General features: G+C 40.6%; 1 protein-coding gene across 1 annotated transcript in view; it reads left to right on the forward strand.

The window, feature by feature from the left end:
* zgc:153039 (uncharacterized protein LOC767698 homolog) overlaps nucleotides 1–22,417 on the forward strand; it is a 134,306-nt gene that overhangs the window by 36,262 nt on the left and 75,627 nt on the right. The window contains exons 7-8 of the mRNA XM_063045709.1: nucleotides 1,560–1,717; nucleotides 6,713–6,795. Coding sequence (XP_062901779.1) covers nucleotides 1,560–1,717; nucleotides 6,713–6,795 — 241 coding nt within the window. The remainder of the gene's footprint in view (nucleotides 1–1,559; nucleotides 1,718–6,712; nucleotides 6,796–22,417) is intronic.

Below are 22,417 nucleotides of genomic sequence, written 5' to 3' on the forward strand. Positions count from 1 at the left end.
ATTGATGTATGAAACATATTTTGTTAAATCAAACAAAGGGAATGATGGAAGCTTTGTTTTTATTATAGCTTGCTACAAGCAATAGCCCAGTGGCAAAAGCAATTTGCAGGACATGTGCAGAACCAAAGTGTGCAGTAATGTTGAGTCATCTTTGATGGCCTGCCCTGAAAACCTTTTGTACATGTGTATGCACGTCACGTGGGAGGCTGGATACATGGAATCTTAGGTGCACAAATAGGATAATGAAAATTGAATGGCACACTCCACTCTCCTGGATATATATGCCTTACGTGCCTCATTAGTTTTATTAGCTGCACTTAGAAATGCTGACTTGTAGCATTTTGGAACTAGAGTTGGAATATGCAATTATTTTAAGCTCTTTTGATAGCTTATTTTCTGATTAAAACAGGTGTGTTTGCTTCTCTAAAAATGTAATGTTTTCCCAGAATAAAGTAACTGAAATGAATGCATGGACCATGCATTACATATGTCTATTGGGAGGTTTATGTTGCCAAGATGTAAGCATTGTACATAGTGTAATCTATTACTGCATGATTCAGATGTCTCGATTATATTTTTTACATTGCTATTTTAAGGTAATGAGTTGCTCTGATAGTATGGTAGTGTCTGGAAGTTCAGGTATGCCAGGTTCCTTTCCCTTGGAACCACAAGATACCAAAATGGAAAGTGCTGGAACTTTATTTTTTTCAGGCTGCTGCCTAATAACCTTTTCTGGAAAGTGTTGTGTTCATTGGGTGAGGGCAAATTAGTTTATTTTCATACCCATGTGCAAATGACTTGCTCTGCTCTGACAACTTTTGCAGCAGCGTATATTTGAAAAGGCAACGAAGGTGACTATAGTCGCTCAAGGGACTTGGTTATTGAAAGGGGTGGAGAAGGTTGGGACTTTTCAATTGGAGCAGAGGAGAATGCAGATGTGATCATGTCGAAGTGTATAAAACTGAGGGGCATAGACTAGGTTAATATGTCATGGCCTTTCTCCCCCAGAGTTGGGAAATCAACAACTGGCGGGCATGGGTTTGAGGAGAGAGACTTAATAGGAACCAGAAGAACAACTTTTTCCACCAAGGAAGTGAGCAGTACAAGGAATGAGCTGTCGGAGGAAGTGGGTGATGCAGGTACATTAGTAACATTTACAAGGAACTTGGAAAGGTACCTGGATTAGAGAGACATGGACAAATTAGATTAGATTAAATGGAAAAGTTGGCACAGACCGTTTGGGCCCAAGAGCCTGTGTCTGTGCCAACTAGCTGATGATTGGTATTCATGGAAAAGAGCAAGAGTGAAAGTTGGCCTTTCGAAGTAATTAGTGAGTAGGAGCCCAGAACTGTATGGCCTTGGTTGCATATTTCTTTGTATTACTTGTCTTCTAAATATTGTTCAATTATGCAACTGTCTGTTGAGCTACCTCCAACTGGCTAAATCCAAGCAATGGTGTCAGGTGGCTTAGTGGTTGCATTTCATAGAACAAACTTTTTGTTTGGTTATCTGGGTGCGTGCTTCTCCAAGTGTGGTTTTTCTGTTTCTCTTTTTTATAGATTTCTTCTGCAATATAATTATGGTTTCCTTGAAGACATTAACGTCTGGGGTCCTTTTGTCATAATTGGAGTTTACTCTTCAACTTTATCAGCCGCCATGAGCACACTGATTGGAGCATCAAGAATTCTCTATGCTCTCGCCAAGGACGATATATTCGGTAAGTTACTTCAAGCTATTTTCTGTTTACAAAATGAGTGCATGGAATCAAAACTGTGTTGAAAATTTAGTTGGTATTAAAGTTGCATTTTTATGCAAAATGTTATGCTTTCTTGTGCTTTTTAGCATATGATTTAGTACAAATAGAAGTGATTCTACATTCTGCAGATCTTGGAAATCCAGAGCAACACAATGCTGGAGGAGTTCAGCAGGTCAAGCAGCATCTATGAAAATGAAAAACAGTCAATGCTTCTATCAGGACTGGAAAGGAAGGCAGAAGAACTTTCTCCTTCCACACCTGATGAAGGATCTCTGCCCTAAACATTAACTGTTCATTCCTCTGTATAGTTGCTGCCTAATCTGCTGAGTTCCTCGAGCATTTTGCGTGATGTTATAAGTGTGCTGTTCAGGAACTTGCTTATTTAAAGCAGTGCACAGCTTTAGGCAGTAATCATTACATACTTGCATTATCTTTTAAAAGCTGTATGGATTGAAAAAATTAGAATATTAAGAAGGGGACAAAATGTGTAACATATTTTGTAAGAATATGAGGAAAGGAATTTATCATGTCGAAAAATAGAGTTAAGGGAGCTGATCTTATCTAAACATATAAATTATTATTGGCCTTGGTAGAGATGATCTAAGGTTATGATACTCCCCTATTTTGTTTTAAGGAAGTATGTAATCAAGACTCATTTGGCTGGAGAAAGTAGTTCAAAATGGGTCAAAATTCAAAGGTATTTTAGAGAATACAAGATGGTGTTTGCAGAGAATATTGAAGAATAGAAAGGCGCTCATATACAAATCTATCAGTCAAGTCACTTTTTCAGGACCATGGTGCTACATGAAACAATACAAAAACTACACTGAACTACGTAAAAACAGCACAAAAACTATACTAGACTACAGACTACCCAGGACTGCATAAAGTTCACAAAATAGTGCAGGCATTACAATAAATAATAAACAAGACAATAGGACAGTAGAGGGCAGTAGGTTGGTGTCAGTCCAGGCTCTGGGTATTGAGGAGTCTGATGGCTTGGGGGAAGAAACTGTTACATAGTCTGGTCATGACAGCCTGAATGCTTTGGTGCCTTTTGCCAGATGGCAGGAGGGAGAAGAGTGTGTATGAGGGGTGCGAGGGGTCCTTCATAATGCTGTTTGCTTTGTGGATGCAGCGTGTGGTGTAAATGTCTGTAATGGCGGGAAGAGACCCCAATAATCCTCCCAGCTGACCTCACTATCCACTACAGGGTCTTGCGATCCGAGATGGTGCAATTTCCGAACCAGACAGTGATGTAGCTGCTCAAGATGCTCTCAATACAACCTCTGTAGAATGTGGTGAGGTTGGGGGATGGGAGATGGACTTTTCTCACCCTTCGCAGAAAGTAGAGACGCTGCTGGGCTTTCTTTGCTATGGAGCTGGTGTTGAAGGACCAGGTGAGATTCTCTGCCAGGTGAACACCAGGAAATTTGGTGCTGTTAACGATCTCTACAGAGGAGTCGTCGATGTTCAGCAGAGAGTGGTCGCTCCGTGTCCTCCTGAAGTCAACAAACATCTGTTTTGTTTTGTTCACATTCAGAGACAGGTTGTTGCTCTGCACCAGTCCGTTAGCCGCTGCACCTCCTCTCTGTATGCTGACTCATCGTTCTTGCTGATGAGACCCACCACGGTCGTGTCATCAGCGAACTTGATGATGTGATTCGAGCTGCGTATTGCTGCACAGTCGTGGGTCAGCAGAGTGAACAGCAGTGGACTGAGCACACAGCCCTGGGGAGCCCCCGTGCTCAGTGTGATGGTGTTGGAGATGCTGCTCCCGATCCGGACTGACTGAGGTCTCCCAGTCAGAAAGTCTAGGATCCAGTTGCAGAGGGAGATGTTCAGGCCCAGCAGGCTCAGCTTTCCAATCAGTTTCTGAGGAATGATTGTGATGAATGCTGAACTGAAGTCTATGAACAGCATTCAGACGTACGCGTCTTTTTTGTCCAGGTGGGTTAGGGCCAGGTGGAGGGTGATGGCAATGGTGTTGTCTGTTGAACGGTAGTGAAGAAGGCATGTAATACAATGGTTGCTTGTAGTTACTGTTTGCCTGATTTTTTTTTTCTTTGCATATTGGGTGTTCAGTCTTTATTATGGTTTTTTTTAACTTTTTTTTATGGCCATTATGTGGTTTTTATTCTCTGCACGTTGGGTGTTAGGGCGGTCTTCATAGATATGTATTTTTTTGAGTGCCTTTGGTTCATGGCTGCTTGCTAGCAGACGAAACTCAAGGTTATATAATGTATGCATACTTTGATAGTGTACTTTGACTAAAGTGGTTATGATACAGCTTCATAAAACGTTGGGCCAGAGGTGGAGTGCATTTGAGGCCACCACACTATAGGAAGGATGTGATTACAATGGAGAGAATGCAGAGGAGACTTACAAGGATATTGCCTTAGATGAAGCATTTATTTGGAAGATGAAATTGTTTTCCTTGGGACAGAGGAGGTTAAGGGGCAACCTAACTGAGGTATACAAAATTCAGGGACATCGAGGGACCTGTACTATAGCAATAAGTTTGTAGCTGCCTTTGTTTTCAATGAGAGGGCGGGGAATCTGGATTGCACCTGCCTTAGGGATGGTGGAGGGAAGGACTGTCACAACATTTTAAGAAGTAACTAGATTGATGCTGGCAGTGATCCTACAACTAGAGAGCAGCGTGCAAACTGAAATGCAATGGATCTATGATTGTTTTGATTGTAAATCTAGCATCGCAATACTCTAGTACTAAAGGATTAGGATGATCTGACCAGAGGAATTTTGAACTTTTTTTTAAAGCAATAGAATTTATCTTGTTTCTGCAAATAGTTTGAGATTGTTGTGGGTTTCAGTTCCCACTGAGCCATCAAAGCCACCTATGCAGATCAAAAGAAATGCTGAAATGGTGGCAAACACTTAGAGAAAGACGGCATCTCCATTTGTTTTTGAGCCATCTTTCCTCTTTGCCATCTGCTTGCTTAGTTGATTGTGATCATGGACTTTCTTTTACAGCTTGCTTTCTTATCTGTTCTGCAATTCTGCCTTTAAGATCAAAATTATTTTGGATGGGAGGCAAGGAAAGTGCTCGTTAAATCTTTGTTATCCTTTTCCTGTAAAATTGTTTGGTCATAAGATGCTTATTTCAACAAGTAAAACCAGTTATAAAGGTTAAACTGTGTTATAAATTTTGTGATATTTGAAAGGAATGTGGCCAACTCTAAATGGGGATGCGATGCGAGTATTGCAAGGTCACTTTATAGCCTTAATACTGAAGTTTTGAATTGAATCAAACATGCAACCTTTTTGCTAGACACAAAGATAGGAAGGAAAAGTAAATGATGGAATTTCTGAGAAATGTCCCAAATGAGGACAATAAACCAGGCATTTTTGTTTGGATTGATGTATGGGTTCCATTAAACTATTACGTGATGACATATTGCCTTCCTGTGCACCTGGGGTGAGATTCTGGACCAGCTGTGATCACTTTTGATTCTAATTCCTGTCATTAACTATGATTATTTGCACTGTAACCTTATTCTGAATATTCTTCATTAGCTTTTAGCTTCACAAGGACCGTTGCCTCCTGCAATTAGTGGTTTAATCACTGGTAATAAATAACCATGAGGCTTTCAAAAATGCTTTTAACATTTACAGTAATGTTTCTAAATTAAAGAGTGAAACAAACATTGTTAATAATGACTGCAAAATTAATTTGGTGGAAACTGTTTCCAAAATTCGCCATTTAATCAATTTAACCCACCTTAATCCAAAGTAAATTTAGAACTCACATTATTGAGCCATATAGACTATAGTCAGACTCCGTTAATTCACAAGTATGGTTGTCATAGTAATAGATTTTCTGGACTATTTGATATTAAAACCCCTTATTTTTAATTCTGAATATTAATTTTTTTTATTGTGTCACACCTTTAAAATAAAGAATCCATCTTGAATAAAGGTTACAACATAAACAAGAGATTCTGCAGATGCTGGAAATCTTAAGCAACACACAAAATCCTGGAAGAACTCAAGTCGGGCAGCATCTATGGAGGGGAATAAACAGTTGTTGTTTTGGGCTGAGGGCTTTCTTTAGGACTGGAAAGAAAGGGAGAAGAAGCCAGAAAAGATGATGGGGAGAGTGGGAAGAGTACAAGGTGGCAGGTGATAAGTGAGTATGGAAGGTGGGGGGATGAAGAAAGAAGCTGGAAGGTGATGGGTAAAGGGGTGATGAAGGAGGAATCTGATAGAGGACAGTAAACTGGATGAAAGAGGAAGAGGACGGGCAGCAGCTGGGGGTGATGGGCAGGTGAGGAGAAGATAAGGGGTAAGAAGGGAACAGGAATGGGGAAATGGAAAAAGAGAAAGGGGAAGGGAAGAAATTCTGGAACTTGGAGAAATCACTGTTAGTGCCATCAGGTTGGAGGCTATCCAGACGGAATGGAAGTTTGCTCCTCCATCCCAGGTGTGGCAGTAGAGGAAGCCATGGACCGACTAGTTGAATGGAAATGGGAAGTCAAATTGAAATGGGTGGCCACTGAGAAATCGCTGGTGGATGGAGTGAAGGTGCTCAATGAAGCAGACCACCAAACTATGTTGGGTCTTTGCAGTGTCCTGGGAACACTAGATGACCCTGACAGACTGACAGAGATAAGTGCCAGGAGGGAGATCACTGGGGAGGGATATGTGGACCAGGGAGTCATGTAGTGGGTACAACTGTTTCTTGTTCAAAAGTGATAAATGAGATGTCAGAGTTTACTATAATAAAGTGAGCTTCTTGATAAATTTACTGACTAGTAATTACTATTGCATGAAAACTTGTAATGAGCATCTGCAGATAAGTAGAATTTGTTTTTCTGAAATCCTTTTGCTCTTTCTTTTATTTTGCTGTACCAGAAAGAGAAATTACAGGTGAATGTGTTCATGCACTAATACTTCATAAAGTAACAACAAATAACATTATTTTCCACATTTTAGGTAAACTTCTCATGCCTGCAAAGAAAACTTCACGTCGTGGAAATCCCTGGGCAGCCGTTCTGATATCATGGGTGCTAGTGCAGGTACTTTCAGTTGGTTTGTTTTGATGTAGTCAATGATGCACAAAAAAATTGAATGTCTACAGAATTGTTTTGCTGTCTTCTGTGGGAGAAATATCTTTTGATTGCAGTTTGTTGAATTGTTTCAAGATTTGACAATCTATGAAACTTTGTTCATATGGAACAATTTGTACAAGATTGATGTTGATCAATTTTCCACCTCGATTTTATTATGCCTCCTCTTTCAGCAACCAAAAAATAAATTTTATTTTAGCCAAATGGCAAACTTCAGTTACTGTTTGTCCCAAATCATGATTACCATTAAATATTTAGGTAAAACAGATGAATTAGACTGCAGTACTGAAGTTATAATATTGTGTGTGTGAGTGTGTGTGGTTGTGTGTGTGTGTGTAATAGAATACCCACACACACGGGTGTGCACGTGCACACCACACCACACACACAAAATCCTGTCTAATTTTTGCAGAATAATACACTTTAATTGGTACTTAATTCCTTTTTAGCACCCCCCCCAAAAAAAATTAAGTTTAAGGTTGCATTTGATAGGTTCTTAGACATCAGCCCAGACAACACCTTCGCTTCCAATGTGGCATTTTGAGACATCAGCTGGGTTTAACTACTGAGAGATTATCTGCAATGATCTTGTCATTAAATTTGGATCAATCGTATGAAGATCTAAACGAATTAACTCTATCTTTTTTCTATTGATCATTATTTGAAAGAAGCATTTGTGGCTCTGCCCCTGCCCCATGAACATTTCTTAATGAATAATTAGATAAGTTATCAAAGTTTTTGTGAGCAAAAGGACAGAAGGAAATCGGAGCAGATGAAGGCCAGCTGGCCCTTAATTCTAACCTGTCATTCACTGTTCATGCCTAATCAACCCCACCTCAATTTTCCTTTGCTTTGAGACTCCTACTGATCATTATAATTCATTATCTACCATGTCATGCCCCTTAGTATCTTGTATGTTTCAATAAAGTAACTCCATATTCTAAGCTCTAAGCAGGCCAGACTATTTCACCTTTTTGTGATGGGACAATTCTGTCATCCCATGAATTAACCTGGATTGTCTCCAATGTTAATGTACCCTTCAGGAGCCAAGTGAACAAGGAAATATTTGAGTAAAAGGCACTTCACATTATTAGAGGTTTAATGCTGCCAGAAGTCGATAGAATTTTTGAAAAATTAGATTAAAAAAGTGGTTAATCTTACATTTAATGAAGTAATTAGTCATCAGAGTAGGTCATTACCATAAAGAACGCGACTCCTTTTGTGATCTATGTTGAAAGATAGATTAAAAGGTGTTGAATGATTGAAATACTTGTTTTGGATCATTTTGAGTTCTGATCAAACAATATTTATCAAATTAGGCATGTGAATATCAATAACAAATTGATCTTGTACTGATTCCAAATTTAGATTTTATTGAAGGTTGAATGCATTGCCAGGGTCACCAAATATGAGGGATTATATTAATGATGGGATACTTGAGATCAGAGAAAATGCAGAAAAGGCTTATTTATTAGAGATTGCTAGAATGACTTGAGAAATCTTATTTCTTCACATTAGGAAGTTTTTGAGAGAAGGTATTATCAACCTACTCTGCTAGTATGTGCATAGTGCTTTGTCATAGCACCAGCAACCCAGATTCAATCTTGACCTTGGATTATGTGTGTTTGGAGCTTGCGCATTTTCCCTGTGACCAAGGGGGTTTCCAGCTGGGGTCCTGAGAGCATACAAAGATGTGATGGGCTGAATGGCGGCCTCCTGCACTGTTCAAACTTATCAAGAGTGAGGTTTTCACAGTGGCATTAGGGAAGGAAATGCATTGTCATGGGGAGTGATTGAAGTAGAGACCATTGCTGCTTGTGGGAAATCTGAGTAAGTATTGAAAGCAGAGAAAGATGACATCTCAAAGGGAAAGAGCAGCACTGTGTGATTAGTCTTGGATTATTCCTGTGTAAAGCCCCATGCGGGCAGTGACGCTGCTGATTTATCATCTGATGTGCAAACTTGAACACCTTCGGTAAAAGCAACTGATACGGGCTGACTTTAAAATCAAGCACTTTTCTTTATCAGTGCTATTTCACAGTAATTGCTCCTCACAAGACGACAGAACCACAGTCTTTGTATTTTGGTGCAGTAATTGAAATGAATGAGCTTATTGTTTCCTCCCCTCTATTCCTCGGGAGTGCCCAGTCCCTCTTCAGTCACTTTCCCCGAGTCAGAGCATTTTGCTGTCCCCGTGAGATGCAACAAAATGATATTTCTGGCTGCCCAGTTGGGAGGTTAAATTTTCTGATTGAATGCAGAGATGTTTTAACAGGAAATCTTGAAATTTGCAGCGATAGAAGAGGAGAAAGAATTTATGGGTCTTAGGGGGGAGTTCAGTGATGGGCAATAATTATCAGCTGGAGAGAGGCTACCCACTTTCACAGATCAGAAGTAATTCACCAGACTGTTGGAAGTGTTAGACCCCTGAGGCCTCTCAGGATTTCATGTCAAATCTCTTGTCCAATGCAAGAAGAATACTGCAGCAGATTGATGGAAGCTTTGGTGACATTGCGATGAATGGCCCTACAAAATGTTTATTTTAATGAGTTTGATCTGTTCTGACCCTGAAGTGGAAAGGTATGATCGTTTCACGATACAGAGAGCAATGAGATAATTATCTGTTGCTCTATACAGAATTTTTCATGGACATAAATCTTTCATGCGTTCAAAGTTTGCAATGGAGCTCAGTTTTTTTTTCCCCCAAGATTTTAGTCAAGAACAATTTGCATTTAAATTGTAATTGAAAAGCAAAAAATTGCAGTTGCAGAAAATCTGAGCTAAAAACAAAATGTTGAGTGTTTGAGGCAGGAGGCACCTGTGGAAAAAGAAGCAGGTAATGTGTCTCACCACTGTTTATTTTGTTTGGAAGTATGATCCCCTTCTTTCTTCAGAGATCCATTTTAGCTCGATTGCTAACTTCCATATCAAAAGCATCCTCAACAGCCACAGTTTCTCCTTATGAACTGGACTTGACATGTTATTAATGAAGGGAAGCCTGCCTGACCTGAGCTTGCTTCCATGAAGGAATACTCTTTTGTTCCCTCAAATGAGGAATGTGAGGAGACTTGTTGGAAGTGTGTAAGGTTATAAAAGGCACAGATAGAGTGGACAGCCTGCTCCTTTTTTCCAGGGCTGCCATGGCTAATACTTGACATCCTTTTAAGGTGAGTGGAGCAATGCTTAGGGGAGATGTCAGGTAGGTTTTTGTGAACATGATGGTAAGTGTCTGGAATGTACTGGCGGGGTGGTAGTCGTGGCTGCTACATTAGGGACATTTAGGAGGCTTTTTGTTAGGCACATGAAAGAAAAATGGAGGTTTGCACTCTGTAGGAGGGAAGGGTTAGATTGGTTATGGAGTAGATTAAAAGGTCAGCGCATTGAGGGCTTGAACTGGTAACATGTTGCTTCATTCTAGGTCAAGTAGATATCTTGGTCAGTATGGATGTGTAGGGCTGAACGGCCTATTTGTATACCATAACACTGTAGAAATAGAACATGGAAGATTACAGCACTTGATAGGCCATTGAGCCTGTGATATTGTATTGATCTCGATGCTAATTTGTACCAAATGTCCTCCTGTGTAACATTCATATCCGTCCATTCCTATCATAAAAGTTGACATAAAAGCCTCTCGAACTTCATCAAACTGCTTGATTCCACTGCTACCACTGGTAACCTGTTCCCAATGTGTACCACTTGAGGCCCTCTGTATGTTGGTGTTGACCATGGATGTTGTGTCCCAGCTGTCTACGTGATAGGCAAGCCGGGGCAATACATTATGGAGAGCACGCTGTTGCCCATGTAGCAGGCTCCTCCTTCACACAGCTGATTAATCCGAAGGAATGGTACAGTTTGGCACCAGTGGGGTCACAGGAGTTGCCAGTCAGAGTTGAACTCAATGTAGGACTGCCTTAGGGACTGCAGCTCCGGATTTTTCCTCGGGGTTTACTCCCAGAGCTTTCCCTATGAGTGGTTATAGTGTGAAGGCGGCGACAGCAGTTTGAGATCAAAGTTGTCCTCCTAAATGAGCTCCCAGCCTTTGCTGACAAGCTCCACCTGCCTGAAGTGACCGGTTTTAAGGCGTCAGTAACCCACCTTTGTCCCTTCTCCTGTCAGTTCTGCCGGGGTTAGTAGCTAAGCCCAATGTGAAGGCCAGGAGCTGGACGAAGTTGATAGGTAGTGGAAGCTTTATCCCCACTACCACTCCCGCCTATAACAACTTTAAGGAACAAACTATCACCACTATCATCAACTACCCCCTCAGATCTGAAAAGCATGTCCTCTGGTTTTTCACATTTCCATCCTACCTATGCCTCTCAGTTCGGTATCTCATCAACCTCCAAAACCGTAGGGTGAATATCCCAAGTTTGTCCATGTTTCCTTGTAGCTCATACTCTCAAATCCAGGCAGTTTCCTTATAAATGTCTTCTAGCTGCTCTCCACTGTCTAATAACAGGGCCACCAGAGCTGCATGCAATACTCCCACATGTGGTCTGACTAAAGTTTTATATAGTTGCAGCATGCATGTTTTTACTCTTGTACTCTACTCCCTTGCCAATGAAGGCAAGCATGCTATATGCTTCCTTTACCACCTTATCCACTTGTGCAGTTACTTTCAGTGATCTATGCACTTGGGGCCCCAAGATTCTACTTTACCTCAATACTATTAATGGGTCTACCATTAACCATAGGCGTTTTCCTTTCATTTGACTTCATGTGCAAAACCGCACACTTGTCCAGGTTAAACTCCATCTACCACTTCTCTGCTGATATCTATAATCAATTTGTATCCCACTCTATTCTTTGATAGTTATTTACACTGTCTACAACCCCATCATTCTTGGAGTCATCCACAAACTTGCTAGTCCTCCCATTTAAATTTTCATCTAAGTCATTGGTGTATATCACAAACAACAAATATTCCAGTACCCTCCCTTGCAGAACACCACTGGTGACGGACCTTCAGCTTTAGAACATTCTTCCAGCTCTACTATTCATAGTCTGCATGCAGACTTTCAATTCATTGCAAATGCCTTAATTAAGTCCATGTAGATAACATCGGCTGCTATAGCCTGCCTCATCAAGCTCTTTTGTCACATCCTCAAAAACTCAATCAAATCAAGTTGGTAAAGCATGACTTGGCTATGCTGACTGTCCCTAAGTTGGCCTTGCCTTTCCAAATGAACATAAATCTGTATCCTCTTTATCCTCTGCAGTAGCTTCCCTACAAGGCACAACGTTTGCTACTGTCCAGTCCGCACCTGTTGCTAGTAAGGACACAGATCTTTTTCAAAGCTCCAGCAAACTCTTCACTTCTTGAGGGAGTTAGATATGGCCCTTGTGGCTAAAGGGATCGGGGGTATGGGGGGAAGGCTGGTACAGGGTTCTGAGTTGGATGATCAGCCATGATCATACTGAATGGTGGTGCAGGCTCGAAGGGCCGAATGGCCTACTCCTGCACCTATTTTCTATGTTTCTTTTAATATTCAATAAACTGATGATGGTTTTGTTACCCCAAAGCTATCTTGGCTAGTGCTGTGTTTCTCTGATTGGATTTTAGCTCATCCAAAAAAAAAACACACCTTCCTTCCAGATCCCCCTCCAACACGTGAGAGTGAGCAGACAGAAGTCATGGTACATATTAGCATCAATGACATGGGTAGGAAAAGTAAGGAGGTCCTGAAGAGAGAATTTATGGAGCTCGGTAGAAAGCTGAAGAACAGAAGCTCCAGGGTAGAAATCTCTGGATTGCTACCTGTCCCATGTGCCAGCAAAGGTAAGAATAGCATGATTTGGCAGATAAAAGCATGGCTGAGTAACTGGTCCAGAGAGCAGGGTTTCAGATTTCTAAGTCATTAGGATCTTTTCTGAGGAAGATATGACCTATACAAAAGGAACAGGTTACACTTGAACCCGAGGAGGAACCTATGTTCTATATATGGGATATTGTAGATGATCTTGTAGCACAGTTGGAGATTGGCAGGTATGACATTGTGGGCATCACTGAGCTGTGGCTGAAAGAAGATTATAGTTGGGAACTTAACCAAGGATACACTTTGTATCAAAAAGACAAGCAAGTAGACAGGGAAGGCAGTGTGACTCTGTAGGTAAAAATGAAATCAAATCCCAAGTAAAAGGTGACATGGGGTTGGAAGATGTAGAATTCTTGTGGGTGGAGTTAAGACACTGAAATGGTGAAAACTCTCTGAAGGGAGTTATATACAGGCCTCCAAGCAGTAGCAAGGATGTGAGCTACAAGTTACAATGGGAGGTAGAAAAGGCATGTCAAAACAACAGTGGTAATGGAGGGGGGATTTCAACATGCAGGTTGATTTGGAAAATCAGGTTGCTGCTAGATCCCAAGATAGAGATGATTTGTGGAATGCCTACAAGATGAATTTTAGAGCAACTTGTGGTTGACCTCACTAGGGAATCAGCTGTTCTGGATTGGGTGTTGTGTAATGAACCAGATTCAATTAGAGAGCTTAAGGTTAAGAAAACCCGAGGAGGCAGTGATCATAATATGATAGAATCACCCTGCAATAGTAGAGGAGGAAGATAGTCGGTTATATCAGTGTTACAGTGGAGTAAAGAGAATTAAAGAGGCATGAGAGAGAAGCTGGCCAAAGTTGATTGGAAGAGGCCACAAACAAGGATGACTGGCAGAGCAGCAATGGCTGGAGTTTCTGTGACCATTTTGGAAGGTGTAGGATAGATACATCCCAAAGAAGTCCTCTAAAGGCAGGATGACACAACCATCGCTGACAAGGTAAATCAAAGCCAATATAATTGCAAAAGAGAGGGCATATAACAAAAATTAGTGGGAAGTTAGAGGATTAGGAAGCTTTTAAAAGCCAACAGAAGGCAACTAATAAAAAGCCATAAGTGGGGAAAAGGTTAAATATGAAGGGAAGCTAGCCAATAATATCAGAGGATACCAGAAGTTTTTTCCAGATATTTAAAGAGTAAAAGAGATGCAAGAGTAGATGTTGGAACACTGGAGAAGTAGTAATGGGGACAAGATAATGGTGGATGAACTGAACAAGTATTTTGCATCAGTCTTCACTGTGGTAGACAGTAGCAGTATGCCAGAAGTTCAACAGTGTCGGAACAGAAGTGAGTGTAGTTGCTGTTATTGGGGAGAAGGTGCTTGGGAAACTGAAAGACCTGAAGGTAGTTAAGTCATTTGGACCAGGTGGACCTATACCCCAGGGTTTTGAAAGAGGTAGCTAAAGAGATTGTGGAGGCATTGGTAATGATCTTTCCAGAGTCACTAGATTATGGCATGGTTCTGGAGGACTTGAAAATTGCAAACATCACACCTCTCTTCAAGAAGGGAGGGAGCCAGAAGAAAGGACATTATAGACCAGTTAGTCTGACCTCAGTAGTTGGGAAGATGTTGGAGTTGATTGTTAAGGATCAGTTTCGGGGTAGTTGGAGGCACATGATAAAGCAGGCCATACTTAGCATGGTTTCCTTAAGGGGAGATCTTGCCTGACAAAGTGCATTTATTATCAAAGTATGCATGTGGTATACCACTCTGAGGTTCGTTTTCCCACAAACAGCCACGAAGGAAAGAAACACTATGGAATCCGTTCAAAGAGAAATATCAGACACACAATGTGCAAAAAAAAAAGAAGAATAAATTGCGCAAAACGGGGCAAAACACAATAGAAAACATCAAACCACAAAGTCATTGAAACAGTCCTGGAATGTTCTGTTGGAATTCTTTCAGGAAATAACAGGCAGGATAGACAAAGGAGAATCGATGGATGTGTACTTGGACTTTCAGAAGGCCTTTGACAAGAGGCTGCTTAACAAGATGAGAGCCATGGTACTGCAGGAAAGATGCTAGTATGGATAGACCATTGGCTGATTGGCAAGAGGCAAACAGTAGGAGTAAAGGGAGTCTTTTCTGATTGGCTGCCGGTGAGTAGTGGTATTCTGTAGGGTTCAGTGTTGGGACTGCTTTCGCATTGTGTGTCAGTGACTTGGAAGATGGAATGGGTAGCTTTGTAGCCAAGTTTGTGGATGAAATGGAGGGTAAGGTAGTGTTGAGGAAGCAGGCAGGCTGCAGAAGAGCTGAGACAGATTAGGAGAATGGGCAAAGAAGTGGCAAATGGAATACAGTATCAAGAAGTATACAGTCGTGCACTTTGGCAGTAGGAATAAAAGCATAGACTATTTTCTGAACGGGGAGAAAATTCAAACATCAGAGGTACAAAGGGGCTTGGGAGTCCTCATGCAGGATTCCCTGAAGGTTCATTTGGAGATTGAGTCAGTACTGAGGAAGGCAAATGCAATGTTAGCATTCATTTTGAGAGAACTAGAATATACAGTGGCATGCAAAAGTTTGGGCACCCCTGGTCAAAATTTCTGTTACTGTGAATAGCTAAGCAAGTAAGTGATTACCTGATTTCAAAAAGGCATAAAGTTAAAGATCAAGTCAAGGCACTTTTTATTGTCATTTCGACCATACCTGCTGGTACAGTACACAGTAAAAACGAGACAACGTTTTTCAGGACCATGGTGCTACATGAAACAATTCAAAAACTACACTGAACTACATAAAACAACACAAAAACTACACTGGACTACAGACCTACCCAGGACTGCATAAAGTTCACAGAACAGTGCAGGCATTATAAAAAAATAATAAGACAATAGACAGCAGAGGGCAGTAGGTTGGTAGTCCGATGGCTTGGGGGAAAAACCATTACATAAATAAACAACTGAACGGCAGTGTCCGGGATCACGTCCGTTTCTGTACTCCCACCGAGTATTTTGTTGGAGTCGGATGTAGTCCAATTTAATGTCCATTGGAGAAAAGAATGGACGGGAGAGCCGGCCGGCTTGCATTTTTCCTGTCACGGACTCCTGCCCGCTCGCCTTGCTTCTGCTTCATTGCACACCGCTTACAATGTCCCCACCTCTGGCCACCGGCATCAGGCGACTCTGAGGACTGCAGACCCGATTTCCTCAGCAAGCGGACATTGGAGAGCAGAATGGACAGCAGAGCTGGCCGGCTAAGGCTTGCTTTTTTCCTGGCACAGACTCCTGCCTGCTCGCCTCGCTTCCGCTTCCTCGCACACTGCTTACGACGTCCCCACCTCTGACTCCGAGGACTGCGGGCCCGATGACACGTTTCTTTAATATTTTAAATAAGATTACTTTTTTTATTTCCATCTTTTATAGTTTCAAAATAACTAAAAAGGAAAAGGGCCTGCATGGTCAGTACTTAGTAACACCCCCTTTGGCAAGTATCACAGCTTGTAAATGCTTTCTGCAGCCAGCTAAGAGTCTTTCAATTCTTGTTTTCGCCCATTCTTCCTTGCAAAAAGGCTTCTAGTTTTGTGAGATTCTTGGGCCGTCTTGCATGCACTGCTCTTTTGAGGTCTATCCACAGATTTTCGATGATGTTTAGGTCGGGGGACTGGGAGGGCCATGGCAAAACCTTCAGCTTGTGCCTCTTGAGGTAGTTCCATTGTGGATTTTGAAGTGTGTTTAGGATCATTATCCTGTTGTAGAAGCCATCCTCTTTTCATCTTCAGCTTTTTTACAGATGGTGTGATGTTTGCTTCCAGAACTTACTGGTATTTAATTGAAATAATTCTTCCCTCTACCAGTGAAATGTTTCCCATGCCACTGGCTGCAACACAAGCCCAAAGTATGATCGATCCACCCCGTGCTTAACAGTTGGAGAGGTGTTCTTCTCATGAAATTCTGCACCCTTTTTTCTCCAAACATACCTTTGCTCATTGCAGCCAGAAAGTTCTATTTTAACTTCATCAGTCCACAGGACTTGTTTCCAAAATGCATCAGGCTTGTTTAGGTGTTCCTTTGCAAACTTCTGATGCTGAATTTTGTGATGAGGATGCTGGAGAGGATTTCTTCTGATGACTCTTCCATGAAGGTCATATTTGTGCAGGTGTCGCTGCACAGTAGAATAGTGCACCACCACGCCAGAGTCTGCTAAATCTTCCTGAAGGTCTTTTGCAGTCAAACGGGGGTTTTGATTTGCCTTTCTAGTAATCCTACGAACAGTTCTCTCGGAAAGTTTTCTTGGTCTTCCTGACCTCAACTTGACCTTCACTGTTCCTGTTAACTGCCATTTCTTTATTACATTACGAACTGAGGAAACGGCTACCTGAAAATGCTTTGCTATCTTCTTACCTTCTCCTGCTTTCTGGGCATCATTTATTTTAATTTTCAGAGTGCTAGACAGCTGCTTAGAGGAGCCCATAGCTGCTGATTGTTGGCACAAGGTTTGAGGAGTCAAGGTATTTATAAAGCTTTGAAATTTGCATCACCTGGCCTTTCCTAATGATGGCTATGTACAAGCCATAGCCCTAACAAGCTAATTAAGGTCTGAGACCTTGGTAAAAGTTATCTGAGAGCTCAAATCTTTTGGGGTGCCCAAACTTTTGCATGATGCTCCTTTCTGTTTTTTTCCACTCTAAAATTGTACAAAACAAAAATAATACACTAATCTTGCTTAAAATGTTGAAAAGAATGTTTCATCTTTAACTTTGTCTTTTGGGGATCAGTTCATCTTCTATTCGCTTAACTATTCACAGTAACCGAAATTTTGACCAGGGGTGCCCAAACTTTTGCATGTCACTGTAAAAGCAGGGATGCAATGCTGAGGCTTTGTTAGACACTGGTGAGGCCTCACTTGGAGTGTTATGAGCAATTTTGGGCCCCTCATTTAAGAAAGGATGTGCTGATATTGGAGAGCATTCAGAGGAGTTTCAAAAGAATGATTCTGGGAATCAAGTGTTTATCGTATGAGGAGAGATTGAAAGCTCTGGACCTATACGCACTGGAATTTAGAAAAATGAGAGGCAATCTCATTGAAACCTATTGAATGTTGAAAGGTCTAGATAGAGTGGATGTGGAAAGGATGATTCCTATGTTCTGGTAGTCTAGGTTCGTTTAAAACTGAGAAGTTCTTCCAACAGAGGGTAGTGAATCTTTGAAATTTGTTGCCGCAGACAGCTGTGGAAGCCAGGTTATTGGGTGTACTTAAAGCAGAAGATGATTAGTTATTGATTCGTCAGGGTGTGAAACATTCTGGGGAGAAGTCAGGAAAAGGGGTTGAGGGGGAAATGGATCAGCTGTGATGAAATGACAGGACAGACCCGATGGGCAAATTGGCCTAATTCTGCTTTTATATCCTATGGTCTTATGAAGTTAAAATTCTACCATGTGCTTAAATGACCTCAAATTACTCAACACTAATTTGTCAATGCATTAAAAGTGAAGAATGGAGGTATTTCTCTTCATATCCAGAATATGGGAAAAGAGATATTTATCCTACAAGTAACCATTGAACCACCCTTGACAGTCAGAAAGCCACGGCGAATCATATATTAATCTCTTTTGCTTTGCAGCTAACTGCAGGAAAAGAAGTTTTTAACAGGAATAGTAAATAGACAATTTGGAGAGGAAACATTTTTTTCTGGAGAAAGCAGTGCATAATAATAGAGAATTTATTCAAAGATGGAGAAATGTTATACCAATTTCCCATGTTGGGATGATGGGGAAATTGGATGGAATTAAACAAGGTCTTCTATTATTCATTTCCAGTTTAATTCAGGACAGATGGTCAGCTTTAAAGTGAAGCTCATTGCTTGTTGGTGATGGCAATATTGTCCGTTTTGAATTTGACATAATTGTTGCATCTATAAGGTGCAGCATCTCTTGGAGAAGGCTTTTTCTGCCTTCACAACCACTCTGTCCAGTACTGAGCTCTGTCTTCACATCCTCAGCTTCAGTCAGGGTGTAAACATGTACAAAGAGCAGCTGGATAAGCTCCTCTACTTTACAATTTTGTAATGCAACTTTCCTAAGAATGTTCATCTTGTTAAATAAACTAAAACTTGGAAGTTTTTTCACATATTGAAGAATTTTGTGCTTTGAAGACCATAAGATATAGGAGGATCTTTAGGTCATTCAGCCCATTGAATCTGTGTTGCCATACCATCATGGCTGATTTATCCTTCTCAGTCCCATTTTCCTGCCTCCTCCCTATAAATTTTGATGCCTTGACAAATCAAGAACCTATCAACCCCTGCTTTAAGTGTACTTAGTGACTTGGCCTCCACAGATGCGTGTGGTAATATTTCAACAGATACATTAATCTCTGGAATTTCCTCCTCATCTGTTCTAAATTGATTTCCGGCTACTCTGAGACTGTGTCCTCTGTTCTTAGACACACCCACTGTAAAAACTTCCTCCCCAGATCCACTCTATCTACATCTTTCAACATTTGATAGGTTTCAGTGAGATCTCCCTTCCCTCACTCCCATTCTTCTAAACTCCAGCAAGTACAGGCCTAGAGTCATTAAACACTCCTCATGTTACTCTTTAATGCCATATATCAGTCTTGTGTACTCCTCTTGACCCTCTCCAATGCCAGCACATCTTTTCTTAGATAAGGGGCCCAATAATGCACTCAATACTCCAAGTGCAGTCTGACATGTGCCTTTACAAAGCCACAGTATTCCATCCTTGTTCTTGTATATTAGTCCTCGCAAAATGAATGCTAACATTGCATTTGCCTTCCTTACGCACTCAACCTGCAAGTTAACCTTTAGGGAATCCTGTATAAGGATTCCCAAGTCTCTGTGCACTTCTCATTTTAAATTTTCTCCTCATTTACGCCTTTATTCCTTCTACCAAAGTGCATGACCATATACTTCCCTACCCTATATTCCATCTGCTATTTCTTTGCCCATTCTCCTAAACTGCCTGTCCTTCTGCAGACTCCCTGCTTACTCAGTACTACTTGCCCCTCTACCCATCTTCGTATCATCTACAGACTTGGACACAAAGCCATCAATTCCCTCATCCAAATCATTGACATATAGCATGAAAAGAAACAGTCCCAACACCGACCTCTGTGGAGCACCACTAGTCATAGGCAGCTAACTAGAAAAGATCCCCTTTATACCCACTCTTTTTCTATCCTGCCAGTGAGGCAATCTATCCATGCTAGTATCTTTCCTGTAATGATATAGGCTCTTGTTTTGAAGCCTCATGTGCTGTACTTGGTCAAAGGCCTTCTGAAAATCCAAATACTGTAAACAACATCTGCCTACTTTCCTTTCTCTATCCTGTCTGTTATTTCCTGAAGGAATTCCAGCATGTTTGTCAGGCAAGATTTCTCCATAAGGAAACCATGCTGACTTTAGCCTATTTTGTCATGTGCCTCCAAGAAGCCCAAAACCTCAACTTTAATATTGGACTCCCAACATTTTTCTAACCACTGAAGTTGGGCTAGCTGGCCTATAATTTCCCTTCTTCTTCCATCCCTTCTTGAAGAGTGAAGTGACATTTGCAATTTTCCACTCCTCTGGAACCATTCCAGATTCTAGTGATTCTTGAAAGGTCGTTACTAATGCCTGCACAACCTCTTCAGCTACCTCTTTCAGAACCCTGCTATGCAATCTATTTGGTCCGTGTGACTTATCTACCTTCAGACCTGTCAGCTTCCCAAGCACCTTCTCCTTAGTGATGGCAACTACATTCACTTCTGCCCCGTTTGCCATTTCTTTGTCCGCCATTCGCTCCTCTCCAGCATTGTTTTCCAGCCGTCTGTTATCTGCTCTTGCCTCTAGTTTACTATCTCTATCTGAAAAATCTTTTGTTATTATCTTTTATTTTATTGGCTAGCTCACTTTGAAAGGCAAGTGTTCAGACAATTTTCAGTATTACTAATGCCACTTGGTTAGAAGTTGACATAATTTTAATATTGGTTGAAATATTATTTTGCCATCCATTGAACCATTCTTATAATTTAACCATAACAGGTCTAATTTCTTAGTCTCAAGGTTGTTCTGCTTGTGTACTGATGGTTATATCATCATACTTATTATCTCTATATTTATTGTGATGATGAGGTGCTGTTTTATGCAGGATAAAAATAGACATTTATTTCAAAATTATTTAGTTCCATTTTTAAAAAGGGTGAAAACAAGCTTCATGTAAGATGGTGTTGGAAATGGAATTCTTTACAGGTTGCTTCTGAGTGCATGAAAATCACAGCATGCCAGAGGACATTACCCAAGTCCCTATATAAGAAGTATTAAAAGACAGAAATGTATGCAGGAGTATTTTTCCATAATGTGGAGGTCATAAAATTGATCAATTGGTCCCATGTTGATTCCATGCAAGAAGAGAATCACTGTTTCCTTGTAACTCAGTGTAGCCATATCACAGAAGGAACGGTGCATACCCTTGTGTTTCTGTTTATAATTTCATGACATCAAGTTGAATTAAAGATTTTAGGATGATCTATGACAATATCTGCTCAATTTTACTTTGGTAGGAATTACAATAATTACAGTTTTCTTAAGATGAGAAATCAGCTACATTTGACAATCATGCCCTTTGTTTGAACCATTTTACATGTTCAGTGCTTGCATTTACAAACTCTATATGGTTTCCACTTGTAGCTTATCTTGTGCTTTTAAATTTACTCTTTGGTAACAGGGCCCCTCATTGATCTTGTTTTCTATTGGTCTTTTGTTATATAATCCATAGAATATTACATCAAAATTTAATTATTCATGTCTAAGCATCTGGATTAACGAAAGCACAGTTTCTTGAGTTAGATGTTATTGTTATGGAACATGATGTTATTTGTGATTTTTCAAAGTCTGGATATATAAAAGGTACCATATAAATGTGTCAAAGGTTTTAAAATCAGAAGACTTGATTTTGCTTTAGCATTTTAGCGTATATTGTGCACTTTGAAGATTAAAATGAACTGAAATTTCCTCCTGCTTAAATGATGGAACAAAAAGCACTATAAGAAATTGCTCTTTGCGGCAGTGAATTGACAATCATTTTCAGAACCTAATAAGTTGCTCTAAGCCACCAGAGATTTGAAAGCCTCATGTCACTCATTTGCCCCTTTGTCTGCTTGGAAATGCTTTGAATGATAAATGTGGAAGCTGACGTGCAGAAAAAAATTATATGGTCCAGTCAAGTAAAGACAACCATTCCAAATGTTACCGTAGGGTCCTGTGTAATTTCATTATGTTGGACTAATGATTAATGTGCCTAGTAATATTAATTTATCCCTATTTTGACATCTACGTGCAGTCCTCCTGATTTAACTGCTGCTTAACCAAGATGTTCTATTTTTTGCGTTTTTTTTTCAGCACTTAACTCCATTGGTTCAGTCATGGCATTTACTGTAGGAATTCGTTAACCGACTGATTAAATATGTTCTGATCCACTGGCCAGTAGTGAAGCTCAGTATATAATTATTTTTCTTTGAATATCCTGCAGACTGAAGCCCCCGGATTTGTAATTTTAGAATCAGAATTAAGTTTTATTTGAAAGCTTCAAAAGATCATCAATGCTCCACATTCAACATAATCTTTGTTCAAATTGTTTTATTTTTCTCAATATTTGCAATTTTTCAGGTTGCAGATTGTTTTAATTTTCTCTCATTGTGGGGATTGCTGTTTTCATTGAGACAGAGCACACCCCACTCCTGTTTGCCAATCCATTTTTGTGGTATGTGTGGGGGAGTGGTTGGTCTGTGGAACTGGTT

The sequence above is a fragment of the Mobula hypostoma genome, chromosome 4, assembly GCF_963921235.1.
Source record: "Mobula hypostoma chromosome 4, sMobHyp1.1, whole genome shotgun sequence".
NCBI classification, from domain to species: Eukaryota; Metazoa; Chordata; class Chondrichthyes; order Myliobatiformes; family Myliobatidae; genus Mobula; species Mobula hypostoma.